The sequence below is a fragment of the Malaya genurostris genome, chromosome 3, assembly GCF_030247185.1.
Source record: "Malaya genurostris strain Urasoe2022 chromosome 3, Malgen_1.1, whole genome shotgun sequence".
NCBI classification, from domain to species: domain Eukaryota; kingdom Metazoa; phylum Arthropoda; class Insecta; order Diptera; family Culicidae; genus Malaya; species Malaya genurostris.
Window position 1 is genome coordinate 128,915,994 of NC_080572.1, and position 15,234 is coordinate 128,931,227.

At 37.1% G+C, this 15,234-nt stretch overlaps 1 protein-coding gene across 1 annotated transcript in view; it reads right to left on the minus strand.

The window, feature by feature from the left end:
- Nucleotides 1-387: 387 nt before the first annotated feature.
- LOC131433733 (uncharacterized) overlaps nucleotides 388-15,234 on the minus strand; it is a 90,487-nt gene continuing 75,640 nt past the window's right edge. Inside the window, exons 6-7 of the mRNA XM_058600310.1 lie at nucleotides 3,559-3,768; nucleotides 388-3,492 (exon numbers count right to left, since the gene is read on the minus strand). Coding sequence (XP_058456293.1) covers nucleotides 2,610-3,492; nucleotides 3,559-3,768 — 1,093 coding nt within the window. The 3' untranslated portion in view covers nucleotides 388-2,609. The remainder of the gene's footprint in view (nucleotides 3,493-3,558; nucleotides 3,769-15,234) is intronic.

The window sequence follows — 15,234 nt, forward strand, 5'->3', positions numbered from 1 at the left end:
TTGCTATTTCATTTATGATGCGCTTGATTCCGTTTGTCTACCACCGAAATATACTAATGATTTGATTACGAGACGCGCATTTGCATAATTATGCGACTTCCCTGAAAAACAAAGCCATTGTCGGCGAATTGTTGAAAAATTCAATTTCAACTACAGAAGCGAGATAAGCTACAAGACTTACTTTACTTACCTACAATACCAAAGCCAATGTTAATAAAGCACTATCACTATTTTGTTGTCAACGTCAACGCTACAATGAATCTTCATATACCGATTATGAAGTAAATGCGCTTATTACTGTTGTTAACAAAAATGGAATACATAGTCGATTGAAAAAAAACTATACGATAATGAGTTTCCTACATATATTCTGTTGATGCAAACAACATGAAAAGTGCTTTCATACTTCACACTCGTCTAGCCAACTTTATATTAAATCTCATTAACATTCTTATATTGTTCCAAAGAACATGCTTATATGGTAGCAATAACTATTTTGCTTCTCGAAATTATTGTGTTCAAAAACAATTTAGCCTCGCTTCTGATTGTCATTTTAACTATTTGTTCATTTTTTAAAGATGACAACCATTGTCATATTGACCACGCCATAAAAGTCATAAATACAAATTGTCTAGTCAAGTTGTTGACTTTGTTATCTATTACTTTATACAATATAGATGGTGAACATTCTAATATCATGGTCGTTGCTACTATTTAAGCGTATAGTTGAATTGACCATGAAAAACCGGTTACGATTACTATAACTTTTTTCTCAGTGTAGGATTTCCTAATTTTAGTTGGGAATTATTATGACATTAATATGATTCGTTCAATTCATGCGGTTCATACCAAAAGTTTTAGAAAACTTCAATTTTGAGTTATATGTGGATGTTTCATACTACTGAAAATTTTATCATACAGTATGTTACATAAGAGCGTGGTCACGATTACTCGCGATCGGTAAAGTGGAATGGTGTGAGTTTTTTTCAACACAGAGGGCAGTAGTGTCCTTCATACAATGCGAAAATAAATCAGCTGACTACTGTTTACAATTCGATCTCAGCATTTTTCCAAAATAAGTACCGCGTACGCTTCGCGCTTCGAAGCATTTACAGTGAACTGACTTTGATTTAGAAGACTTACCAATAACATTCAGGATAACAAATTAAGCTATGATTTTTTCAATTAGTTATATATTCTACCACCTTAGAACTAATCGCCTAGGATACAAATCTCATATCGAAAGCCGCCTTAACCGGCTAGGATACAGATCTCATATAATGTAAACCCTAAAAAAGTTTTGGGAAATATCGATACTGCCATATATAATTTAAATCATTACATTATTGAAGTTAGGATGCTTCAGTTCCAAAAGCTCAAACTAAATTCAATTCTCCTTCACCTACACCAAAACAAAGGCATCATATTAACAAAATATTCAGCTCTCACATTTTCCGAACAAATCATTGGCAACATCCTTTTTTGCGAACATGGCGCACTCAGGCGAGTCCGCATCGAATCTCGTACATAAAAGTAGGGGAGAGAAATGTCAAATTCGTGCGAGCCAAAATAGCAGCACAGCCCACCCATACAATTGACATGATATGTTGAATGTGATGCCGTTCGATGGCGTTGCTGAACTGAAGATTGATTTCGCTCCAAGCTTACAGGCTGATATCAACGTTCTTGAGATGCTACTATGGAATAGTTAAGGACCTTTAAGAAAAATTAAACATAGATTCACTGAACAATTCAATCCATATTCTAAATATTTCTATGATTCTATACCGGTCCTCAGAAACCAGTTTCAGCTCTCAAAGAAGGAACTGAAATACTCCCTGCCAACGGTGGATGAGATGAAAGTCGACAACTTTTCCAATTTTATGAGTCCTGTTGAAATCAATATCACTATTACAACCCAAATATTGTCTCAAGATGACATTACTGAGACAAATTATGATGAAATTAGAGTAATGATTAGCAAACTTAAAAACATGAAGAATCCTAAGATTTTTTCAAAATTTCTTTTAAATTTTTTTCCCGATGTTATCTTTAGACTTTGCCCTTAATTTTGCAATTGTGTTGAATACTTATTCTTAAACCTAATAAAAATCCAACTAAGCATTCAAATTATCCTTATTTATCAAAATAAGCTCTCATTGTGCTGTTATTGATAACTAAGAAAGCTCTGATGATTCCTAATTGATTTAAAACTGCTGTCAAACCCTTAAAAATCGTTGGACGAGATGTTGGGTGTTGGCCCAATTTATAACAAGAAAAACTGGCAGCCCCAGAATAGTTTTACTCGTGCTTCAAATATTGAGAAATAGAACGGCAGCGTATGCCAAAACTAGTTTCACGTCAATCTAAACAAACATTCAATTGTTGTTTGCATCTTATTGGTTTCCAATAAAATTTACGTGATTACTTAAGCCAACTTTATGGGTTTCAGTTATGGAAGAATATGGAACACTATTGCTATTAGAATTTGTATACCAGAACAAGCATGTATTTTTACATATCGACTGTTAATAAATATCTAACAGATTTATTCAGTTTTATTTTCCTTTTCTTATTTTTAACAACATTGCTGAATCTATCGCTCACTTTTATTTTTCATAATTTATACAAATTGTATTACCATCAGATCTACAGGATACCTTACCATTATTTAAATGGCCATTAACCAAGGGATTTGTACTTTTATCTTCTGGCAAACTAATGTTCCTGGACTTAAGCAAGAACCGATCAATAGATTCAATTACAACTTGTTCCTCTAAGTTGCGATTGTTGTAGGTGTTTTCCATATTCAATTTATTATGCAAGTATACCGCATCATGTTCAGGATTTGATAAATTAGATGCCGGATCAAAATTCTCATCTGGCTCTGGTGGTTGCATATTCAGCATAGTTTCAGTAGAATATTGTAATCCTAAAACATGATCATACTGCTCGCTTTCTATCGGTTTTTCCTTGTTAAGAATTTCGTTGAATGAATCTTCCTCCAAAGAAACTATTTCTTCATCCATAAGGCTATTGTTGTCTTCTTGCTTATTACAGTATGAAGTCGAAGATACTAAACATGGTTCAGATATTTCCGAAATTCTCTCGTCATCTTCATTGGGTCTTCTGATCGAAATACAGGTTTTTTCTTCAAGTGTAAAAGAGGAATCTTGAGAGAAATCGACCCTGGTTGGATCGCCAGGTGAACTAAGTGAAAAGTCTCGAACGCGCTGTGTAGCTAAATCTAGTGTTCTTGGAGTATCATATAAATCCACTGTGCTTATCAACTCAAAAGGTGTTTCATGGCGGGGAGAGCGTACGAAATAATCTGAATATTCTCTATCTCGATTAGTTGGTGTATGAGATTGTGATGGTACTCGGGGTGAAAGAATTTCGTCTAGCACATCTTCAAAATTGAATAAAGTATCATTTGATGCCATCAAGGTCTTATTCAATCCCATTGCTGTGAAAGATTCCATGCAGCTAGTGCTGTAAATAAATAGAAACAATCATTGATGTCTCAGAAAACTTGACTTGAACTAATTGAAATTATACCTCGTGCTTTCGACATAGTTGGATGTCTCCTTGTAACATGAAGTTCTGTTGTAAAACGATTCATCTTCGCTCTCCTCCATTATTGGAGAAAGAGTTCTCTTGTAGTTGATTATGATCTCGTTATCTTTGGCGGCAGATCCTGAAGGTTCATTAGTTGCTTCATCCAAATCACCATATTGAATTCCGAAATGATCAGGACTGGTGTCACTTCTACAAGTTCAATCAAATTCATGTAAAAAATGGAGAGAATAATTATGATTATGTTATGATTATTATTATTAAAATCGAATATTTGAACGATTCTATCACATTTTCCCGAAAACTATTCTCCACAACGTAAAAACCGAAACTTTTTCCTCAGAAATTCATTGCCCAGAAAGTACAAATCTCCCGAAATACAAACTCGAGAAAGTAAAATTCCTAGAATATACCAAAGTCCAGAAAACCATCCACACGAAGGCATTAGTCGCTAGAATATTATTATTATTATTATTATATCGTTTGGTATGATGGTTATTTGGCATAATAGTTATTTGGCGTAATGATCATTTGGCATAACAGATCAACATGCTGCTTAATAGAATTTGTTCTAATTTACTGCGATTTTGAAAGGTCTATTTTGAATCGGGACGGCCCCGGTAGTAGATGCGGGTCATAAGTACAAATAAAATAATTAGCACGAGCGATAACGACTACAAAAACTTATTTATTACCGAACACGTTAAAATGTTACATACTACATACTGACAGCATATCCGCAATTATACAATACTGAACTGAACTATTTATGCTCTGGACGGATACTATCTGACGGAAACTGACAGCCGCAATTATTCTCATATACTACGACACTACACGGAACCACCCACGATCCCATTTCAACCAGAATATTAGTTGATTTTCTGAATTCGATTGGTTAAAATTTGGTACAACTAATCGATTGTTGTTTTAACTAAACTGTCATTTTTGTTTTTCGATTAGCAGAAACGAGGGTTGAAAAAAAAATGCTGTCAATTAGTGAGGACACATACCTTTCAATTTCAACAAATATTTTAGTTGAAATAACTGGTGTTGTTATTGAAACAAAATTCTGTTAGTTGAAAAATAAATCGGTTTTATTTGTTTGTTCGTTTTGAGATCAGTAAAGATCTAAATTCTAAAAAAATACCTCTGATTCGATCGGAAATGATTGATGTAGAAAAACGTTTTCAATTAGCAAAAGTGCCCGGAGGGGCGAGTAAATTAGCGAAATTATTAAATTTACCTAAAATGATGCCTTCAAACGGTTGAACTAAAGTTATGCACTGATAATTTTAGTCAATTTATATGAGCTTGGGTGCATCAACCGCTAGGAATTGGAATTTTGCGACGGCAATTCAAACGCGCCATTCAATCGCAGCGCGTTCTGTGCGTTTGAAACCCTTCGCTCCTGTTACTTTTATAAATTAAATTCATGTCAAAAAGCGTTTTATTGCTAATGCATGAACATCATCATCGGTAACAAACAGCTGGAAGTAAAACAGTATGCTGGAAGTAAATAATGATCGAATTTGAAGCATAAAATTTTTGCTCATACCTGAAAGATTACGAGATGATCATTCATTAACATTTTCTAATTTGTCACCAAATCTTTTTCATCTCAAACGAGGTTAACTTTATCACAACACCTGTTAAACACTTGTTATCATAAATTTCTCAAATCGAATGAACACAATTTCACCAAACGCTTTAATCATCGATGTTGTTTTCATTGACATTTTGAAGCGACGCGAACAGATTTCAACTAAAAAAGTTGTTGATTTTGCATTGCGATTATTGTTTTGCTTTCAACTGTCTCCGGCATTTGACAGCATTCAAAACAACATATTTTTCAACTACTTGAATATATGCAAATCAAAAACCATTTTGGTTGAATCAAAAAGAAATTAGTTAAATCAACTATCGCAAAAATCAAAAACTGCGATATCGCAATTTTATGATCGAAGGGTTCTCCGTGTACGACAGCTATACAGTCAAGTGAAAGTCTAGCGGTTTGCGGAGTACCGGGTGGTACCGCGCGATAGGGTTGTCCTGAACAGTCTAATGCGGCTACGCGTCATCATTTTTAATGATCTGCTGAGGGATAGCCCCTAGCTTTGGGTAATCCGGGCAAACGCCCGCAACTAGACAGAGGTGATTTCCTCCGAACAACGGGTCGCCGTTGCACTCGCAGCCTTCGGCAGTCTCGACCTGAATCATCTATGACGAACAGAGTATTGTGTTAGCATTAAATAAGATACTTATATAAAATGATAGTGTACTATTTACTACCCTTTATCCCTAGAAGATTCAAAGTAAGACGGTAAGTAAATTAAACAATGTATCCAAACAATCTATTGTTAGTACACGTACAATAGACCGAAGTAACGACGAAAGGTTAGCTTGCTACTATATACTATATGCATAAACAAATACCCAATTTAAAGAAGCTATGTTTGAATTTGAATAAATGTAGCTAGATGAATTCATATCCGTAATATAATTTGATTATTTTTTTATTGAACTCGTTATTCTCAGAACCCTCTTTTTCAGACTAACAAAGCTTGAAATAAGCATAGTTGCCTTGGAAATTACAGTTAAGGTCTGAGGACAGAGGGTCACGTGTTGAGTTTTAAATCGACGACGTGGCTCGCTCAATTCCCTTTGCGCATCGTATTTCTCTTGTACTCTCTCGTATATTAGCAAACTGAACCGGGTTGCCAGCATACATTTTATTATTTTGATGAGAAGTTTTATCACATTACTCTATCGTATGGGTTGAACATTACATGGATTCCAATGAACAATGAAAAAATATTCAACTTTCACAAAGATTGAATGTCTGTGTGTTTGGCAGCCTTGTCGAGCAAATTTTATTTCGCTCTCCTTTTTCAGAATGCTATCAGGAAGCCAAAGTGAAAAAAAATGGCGGATGCATTGAAACTGACTTTGTTTCACAGAAAAATACAAGACTTTATTTTTATCGCGATAACATATATGTTTTTATGTACTAATCGCATCTAAACTAAATTATCTAGACTTTGTCACGGTAGATTTATGATACAAGCCTTCAAAGCCGAGACATTCGATGAACAAGTAGAGGTATGCATTTCCGAGCGTTCCAATTTTCAGCAGTTCTTCAGTCAGAAAAAAATACAACACGATTGCTAAACTCAATGAATCATTCTGAAAATTTCACAGAATATTCTCAACTAAATTTCGAAGACATTATCAGGTGGGTTTTTCTATATTCTGCACCGTTTCCAAGAAAATTTAATTTGAAACGGGAAAATAGCAAAAAACTTACCACTTTACGGTACTGTCCTCAGCCCTTAATGAGCATTCGCGAAATTTTATGGAAAATTATTTTTGTTGGACTGGTCGCGCACCCAGAAAAAAATTCGGGGGGTGTTTTCATAATATAAGGGAGACCGGGGCTAAATCGGGTTGAAAAAAAAACATCCGATAAAACTGGGTTTTTAATTAAATTATCTCTACCGCGTCATCTCCAAGCGCGTTTACAAAGTTAATCTATGATATCGAGATAATAGCAGGTTTATAAGATATTTTTCTTTTCTGGTAAATTATCAGTTCCTATGTTGTTTCTGTATTATTTTCCATTATGCGGAAACAGTTTCTAGGTATTTGCTTCTTCTGGGAGATGACATTCTGGGGAATGATACATTCTGTTGTATGTCTCTCTACTAATTAGTACCTTCGTGAATATGGTTTTCTGGAGAACGGTACATTCTGGGGAAAATACATCGTATACAACCCTTCATGGTTCTATAACATTTCCCCGAAAACCATTCTCCAGAACATAAAAAACCGAAGCTTTTTCCCCACAAATTTTTTGCCCAGAAAGTTCTAATCTCCAGAAATACAAACTCTAGAAAGTAAGAATATCCGGAAAAAAAATCCCAGAATGTACCAAAGTCCAGAAAACCATAGCATTAGTCGCTAAAATAGTATTATTGGTATAATATCGTTTGGCATGATGGTTATTTGGCATAATAGTTATTTGGCATAATGATCATTTGGCATAACAGATCAACATCATGCTGCTTAATAGAATTTGTTCTAATTTACTGCGATTTTGCGGCTACGCCTCATCGTTTTTAATGACCTGCTGTCCGACCTCGCTGCCGCTCGTTCGGACTTAACTGAGGGATAGGCCCTAGCTTTGGGTAATCCAGGCGAACGCACGCAACTAGACAGAGGTGATTTCTGCGGGGGCGCTGCTCTCATACCACCCCCCCCCCCCCCCCCCGCATTGGCCGGCGCTTCCGACGTCTCGACCTGAATCATCTATGACGAACAGAATATTGTGTAAGCATTAAATAAAATAATTATATAAAATGTATTGTGCTATTTACTACCCTTTATCACTAGACCAAATTAACGACGAAAAGTTAGCTTGCTAATAAAGCTTGCTTCATTTAGAATTGGAACAAAGACAATTGCCTGTATTTCAGTTATTTATTATTGTATTCAAGATCTTTTTTTATACAAATGTAGCGTTTTCTTCATACTTTTAAGAAAAAATACGGATAAAATTATTCGTCACGGTTTTGAAGGAATTCTCGAATTTTTCCTGTAACGCGGCTCAGTAAGCGGCGCACACCTTCTTCGTCCATCGTTTTAGCTATCTTATTCCACCAGGTCGTCATCTGATTGATTGTTTTGACAACGTTTCCCTTTGCCTTGAGTCTCCTCTTCATGATTGCCCAGTATTTCTCAATAGGGCGGAACTGGGGGCAGTTGAGTGGGTTAAGGTTTTTCGGAACAAACTGGACCACTTTCTCTGCATACCATTCTTAAACGGCTTTGCTGTAATGACAGCTTGCCAAATCTGGCCAAAACATTACAGGATGGTCGTGGGATTGAATGAACGGCAAAATTCGTTTTTGGAGACACTCTTTTTGGTATAGTTCCGATGTCATTGTCTTATTTGTAACAAAAACTTTCGTTTTTTTGCCGCAGCTGCAAATGCCCGGCCAAATCATAAATTTTCTTGCAAATTTGTCGGCAAAAACAAATTTAAATTTGGCTGGAACATCCCCCCGAGCCGTTGCCAAGTAAAATTTTTGACCTGGGATTTGACCGAAGTCAGCCTTGACACAGGTTTCATCGTCCATCAGAAGACACCCGTTGAACTTGATCAGCACCTGGTCATATAGTTTCCGAGCACGAATTTTGACCACATTATTCTGTTTCATAGTCCGATTTGGCTGTTTGCTAGCTCGATACGACTTGATTCCTTCCCGGAGTCGAGTTCTCCTCACGGTACTATGGGCAGCACCGAATTTTCTGGCCAAATCACGGTCCGACAGATTAGGATTCCTCTTAATCGTCTTCAAAATCTTACCACGCAATTTCCGGTCGTCAGTTCGACTCCGACGATCGGCTTGAGGCTTCCGAATCGTCGTCAATGTTTTCTTATACCGTTTGATAACGCGCCATACGGTATTTCTGGGCAATTTCAGCTGTTTAGCTAGCCTAGATGCAGACCACAATGGATTTTCCAAATAACTGTGCACAATTTTTTTTCCTTCTTTCGGCTTCCATGTTGATTGTTTACAAAGTACAGTCGATTTTCGGAATGTCAAAAATCATACGTGAAGCTGACAAAATTCCCGACACGTGGGCGCCAAGAGCTTCCAAATCCGTCCACCAGGAGCGCAACAATATGAGCAAAAGTTTGTTCCAATTCTAAATGAAGCAAGCTTTATAAACTATATGCAGAAACAAATACCCAATTCAACGAAGCTATGTTTGAATTTATATAAATATAGCTAAATGATTTCATACCCGTTATATAATTTGATAATTTTTTATCAAACTCGTTATTTTCAGAACCCTCTTCTTCAGACTACTTACCTTGCCTAACAGCTATAGGCCTAGGGTGTCCTTTGCTGTATCAAGCATACGTCTCCACATAACTCGGTCCATGGCTGCTCGTCGCCAGCCACTCAAGGCACGGATGCTTCTGAGATCACCCTCCACTTGATCGATCCACCTTGCTCGCTGCGCTCCTCTTCTTCTTGTACCAGTCGGATTAGATTCAAGAACCATTTTCACTGGGCTGTCGTCCGACATCCTTATTAAATGCCCAGCCCATCGTAGACGTCCGATTTTAACAGTCCGTACGATAGGTGGTTTCCCTAGCCAGAGTTGCACTGAGTCGTGATCATCATCTACACGTCAAATCATACGAAGTAGTTCCGTCACGAACCAAAATGATCGTCTTTCATCGTTGATCGAATTCATGCCATGGGTAGCGTACGGCGAACACGAACAACAGTGACGCGAGAGTGGCAACACGCAGAGAGTAAAATATTTCGAATGAGAGAAAAGATCGGTCATTCTCTGTTTGTTTTTAAAACGGTCTGTTTATAGTTTTATAGTAAATTGAAAATGATAATACTTTGATCTTCATTATCATTTTCTGACATCACATCATTGCGAATGCACTTTTATTTTCCTTTTAAGTACTAAGTCAAACCGAGAAAACGTTGTGCTTGCAATTGATAATCACGACGGAAATTTTGAAAATTGACCGTCATTCTAAGATTTCAATCATGTTGATTCGTCTCCAAGTGAGGATCAGACTGAACTGACGGAATATCTCTCTCAGTGAAACTCATACATTAGTAATGACAGTACATGCAGCTTCTCAGTGAGAGAGCTTGCAAAAGAAACGATGCCTGTTGGAACGCTTGTGTCCGTCAGTGAATATTATCTGTTTACGGAAACTGGATGCAACACTGCTCCTAGCAGCTGTTGCAATGCGTGATTCATACGCCGTCTCCACGTTCCGTCTTCCATCTGCACTCCGCCATGGTTGGTCCTCAGTACCTTTCTTTCGAAAATACTGAGGGCGCGTTGGTCCTCTGCCAACATAGTCCAGGTCTCGTGGCCATAGAGAACAACCGGTCTAACCGTTTTGTAGATGGTCAATTTCGTGCGGTGGCGTACTTTTCTCGATTGGAGGGTTTTTCTGAGTTCAAAGTACGCACGATTCCCTGCCAAAATATGTCTATGAATTTCTCTGCTGGTGTCATTATCGGCGGTCACCAGTGAGCCCAAATACACGAACTCGTCAACCACCTCGATATCGTCTTCTTTAGACTAACAAAGCTTGAAATAAGCATAGTTGCCTTCGAAATTACAGTTAATGAGTATTCACGAAATTTTCGCGAAAATTATTTTTGTTGGACTGGTTCATTCTAGTCAGGCGCGTACCCAGAAAAAAAATTTCGGGGTGTGTTTTCATAATATTGGGGAGACCGGGGCTAAATCGGACAATTTTTAGAAATTGAAAAAAACATCCATTAAAACTGGGTTTTTATAGAAATCATTTCTACCGCGTCATCTCCAAGCGCGTTTACAAAGTCAATCTATGAATTGAAATATTAGCAGGTTGATAAGATATTTAAGTTGTCCAGTCTAACAACGTGTCCGGTCTAACCCTTGTATCCCCTAATAATTTCTTAAGTTTCGGAGGGGGGGTTTAATCTCTCCCCCCATGTATACGCTCCTGATTTTAGTAGATGCTTTTCTGGTAAAAGATCTGTTCCTATGTTGTTTCTGTATTATTTTCCATTGTGGGGAAACAGGTTCTAGGTATTTGCTTCTTCTGGGAGATGGTATTCTGGGGAATGGTACATTTTGTTGCATGTCTTTCTACTAATTGATACCTTCGTGACTATGGTTTTCTGGAAAATGGTACATTCTGTGGAAAATACTTCGTTGCGTTCTTTTCTGGGAAATGGTTTTCGAGAGATTGTCGTACAACGCTTCATGCAATGTAACTGGTAGCTGAGTTTTGATGTCTAGATCGTTGAATAATCGTAATATCCAGGATAATTCCTTACAGCTTTCGGTAATTGCAACATACTCCGCTTCGGAACTGCTCAGTGTTACACAATCTTGCTTTTGGGAACACCATCCTATTACACCACCTGCATACCGAATCAAATAACCTGTAGTTGACTGGCGATCTTTGGTGTCTCCAGCCCAATCAGCATCTACAAATACTTCCAATTTTGTAGAATCTACTCTTAGAATGAGTTCATGTTCAACAGTTCCTTTGAGGTATCGCAAAACACGTTTAGTCTCAACCCAATCAGCCTGCGATGGGCAACTAGTTTTTCTACCCAGAATCGAAACTGCCTCAACAATATCAGGACGAGTACACATGGCAACATACAACAACCCACAATTAGGGGATGTCCATAAAAGACGTCACGCCGCAAGGGGGAGGGGGGTGTTTCATAAAACGTGACCTTTTGTGACAGGGGGAAGGGGGTGAGGTTTTTGGAATGTGACGTCCAATATTTTCAATGAGCGCATTTTTGAAATAACTAATTATATTACTGCTTTGCCCTATTTCCTGAAAAAATCTCCACAATAAACGTTTACATTCTACAGGAAAACGTGTATTTGTTGATGTAAAAGCTTCTTCTTGTAAATTCGGAAATGAATGATGCAGGAAATCATGTCTGCTATGATCAGCAAAAGTGCACGGAGGAGCGGGTAAATTAGAGAAATTAATAAATTTTGCCTAATATGAGTAAAAAAGAAAAATATGCCTTCGAACGGTTTAACTTAAGTTATGCACTGACAATTTTTTCAGTAATTTTTTTTTCAGTAATTTCTCTTATCTGATTCTGATGCAGTTTATTCAATTGTTCTCCATTTGAAAAGGGGCGGGAGATCAACGATTTTAGACGTAGATCATGTCATGTCTTATCTTGATCATATGTGATTTTCCTCCACCAACATCAAAGCTTATCGAATCATCCAATGATTGAACTTACATAAATCAAGAATCATTTTAGCTCAAAATCACTACCCATTGTGTGACGGAAGATCAGTACCGATATTGATCGATGTGATTTAAAATTCACTGATCAACTGATCATGAAAAGATTCTCCGGCAGTGATCTCGTTTTGATGAGGTTTTGGTCTTTATTTTCTCAGCCATGTATGCTACACTAACGAAATATTATTCTTTACCTAAAACAATAATATATCTGTGTACCCCTAGGAAGAATAAAAAAGATGATTTAAATGTTTCATCAATTCCAACCAAATACTTTTGTTAATTTATATAATTGATATTAATAAAATAATTTAGATGGTTTTGTAGTTTTAGGGATATTTTTTAATCTAATGACAGCATGTAATAAATCGATTTTGCCCTCATATTTGTATGGTTTTTCATACATATTGAGAATGTATTGAGATGAGTTTTATTTGTTTTGAATTCGTGACATGTGACATAGGGGGTATGGGGGGTCTTCGCTTCTATTACAATTTGTGACAAAGGGGGGATGAGGAGTCAAAAATCGTCAAAAAAAGCGTGACGTCTTTTATGGACAGCTTCTTAGTCTAGCATACTGGTGATTACTGGGTAGTGCTATCTCCTCTTTTGGTTGTAAGTGGCCAGGATTCAATGGAATGACTGATGGTTTTACATCTTCCATACCAAAACGAGTCAAGAGCTTCTGGATATAAAATTTCTGGTTCAAAGCGATATATTTTTCTGAGCGTATAACTTGAATACCAAGAAAAAACTACCAAGCCCCATGGGGTCGTTCGAGCCGTTGATGTGGAACAAGGCAACCAAAATTTCTAATGATCTACAATCAAAAATTTCAATCAATCCGAACCAACACCGAACATCATTTGTCTTGATATGCATTTGTTTTATGACCGACGAAATTACAGCAATATCCCAAATGTATGCAATTATATGTTTGTACATACTTGCGATTTCGATATTAAGCTTCTCTTCGCCAAGCTTGTGTTCAAGTTTTTTATGCAAGCAGTTTTTTAGCGTTAAGTTTCTCTACCATTCTGCGATTTCGGTTGAAGCGATAAAATATTTCTCATTATCAATCGAGTTCATTTAATATAAATTAGAAATTTATCTTAAGCACTAAAAATTTATCCAGAGGTAGTTGTCAATTTCTCATGGGGCAACGACATAACATGGAATTCCGAGCTTGCATGACACAAGATCAGAGTATACCAATTAAGGGCTGAGGCCAGGTGTTTTAGGGCGTTTTAAAGGGCTATTTTCACGCTTCAAATCTGATTTTCTCAGAAACGGTGACGAATATAAAAAACCCAACAGACAATCTCTTAAAAATTTAGTTTAGATTATTCTGTGAAAATTTCAGAATGATTGTTTGACTTTAGCGGTCGGGAAAGCTTTTTTTTTGAAGGAAGAATTGCATAGCTGAAAACGGCAACTTTCAACTCGTTCATTGAAAATCTCGCCTTCAAAAGCATGGATCAAAAATCTATCCTGACAATGTCTAGATAATTTAGTTTAGATGCGATTAGTGCATAAAAACATATATGTTGTCGCGATGAAAATTAAGTGAAAGTTATTTTTGTAGTCAGTCGGTTTCTATGTCGGCGCCATTTTAGTTCCCTGGTAACGTAACGAAACATGAGAGAGAAATAAAATCGGCTCATCAAGGCTGCCAAACAAGCGGTAGCTTTATTGGATTTTATGTGATGTAGTCAAACGAAAATATCAAAACTTTCTTGGCCACCTGGCCACATCGAGAGTCATTTTACACTTTTACGAGAGAGCATGAAGAGAAATGTAATACGCACAGCGAGCGACACGGTTTTACGCTAACAACTGGCATCAGCCCTTAAAGCTTCAAATCGTTTTATGGCACGTTTTTGTCTTGCTGTCTAGCAACAACCTACCTCTAGCGTGCTAGGAATAGGACTGAAACGTTAGCTTTAATTTCGCTTCTATTTATAGATTCGCGTGTTTCCAACAGCTTCGCTTTTGCATCGATTGACCAATCAGAGCGATGCTCTCTCTTTGATACATCGCTTACTCCTTCAAAACCGTCGACTATGGCAGGGAAATCCGGTATGCCGGAGATTTTTTGCAGCCAAAATAGGACACTGCTAGCTATTAATCAACATTTCAATGATATACAATTCAAAATACATGGCTATGAACATTCAAATCAATACGTAGAAATATTTCCTATCAAATGATGAAATAATATTAATAATTGATACAAAACTGACTGAGCTGTAAGTGTTTAAAACCTGACCACATTTCTACGTGTAGTTTGTGGATTTGCACCCCTAATAAAGATGTGTTCCACATCAAAACTTGATGTCTCCCAAAGACGTTACTATAAAATGCTTGTTCAACTGCTTATTGAGCTCATCGTACTCACGTGCAGTCTGGCATACAATAACAAAATCGTCAACATAAACAGCAATGAAGATATATGTACCGTTACTCCTCCTGACGTAAAGACAACTGTCGTTTTTCGATGGCGTAAACCCCATATTGATGAGTGTATTGTCCAATTTCTGATTCCAAATACAAGCGGCTTGTTTCAATCCATACAACCCCTTTCGCAAACGACAAACTTTACCATCTGCTACATATCCTGGCGGGAGACGCATGTAAATCGTCTCTTGAAAATCTCCGTTGAGGTAAGCTGTTTTAACATCAATATGTTTGATCACTAAATTTCGCTGGCTGGCAATAGAAAACAGCACTCGAAATGTTATTGGCTTCAGGAGCAAAAACTTCATCGTAGTCTACTCCATATTTCTGTGTAAATCCTTACGCAACCAGACGCGTCCTGTATCTAATAACAT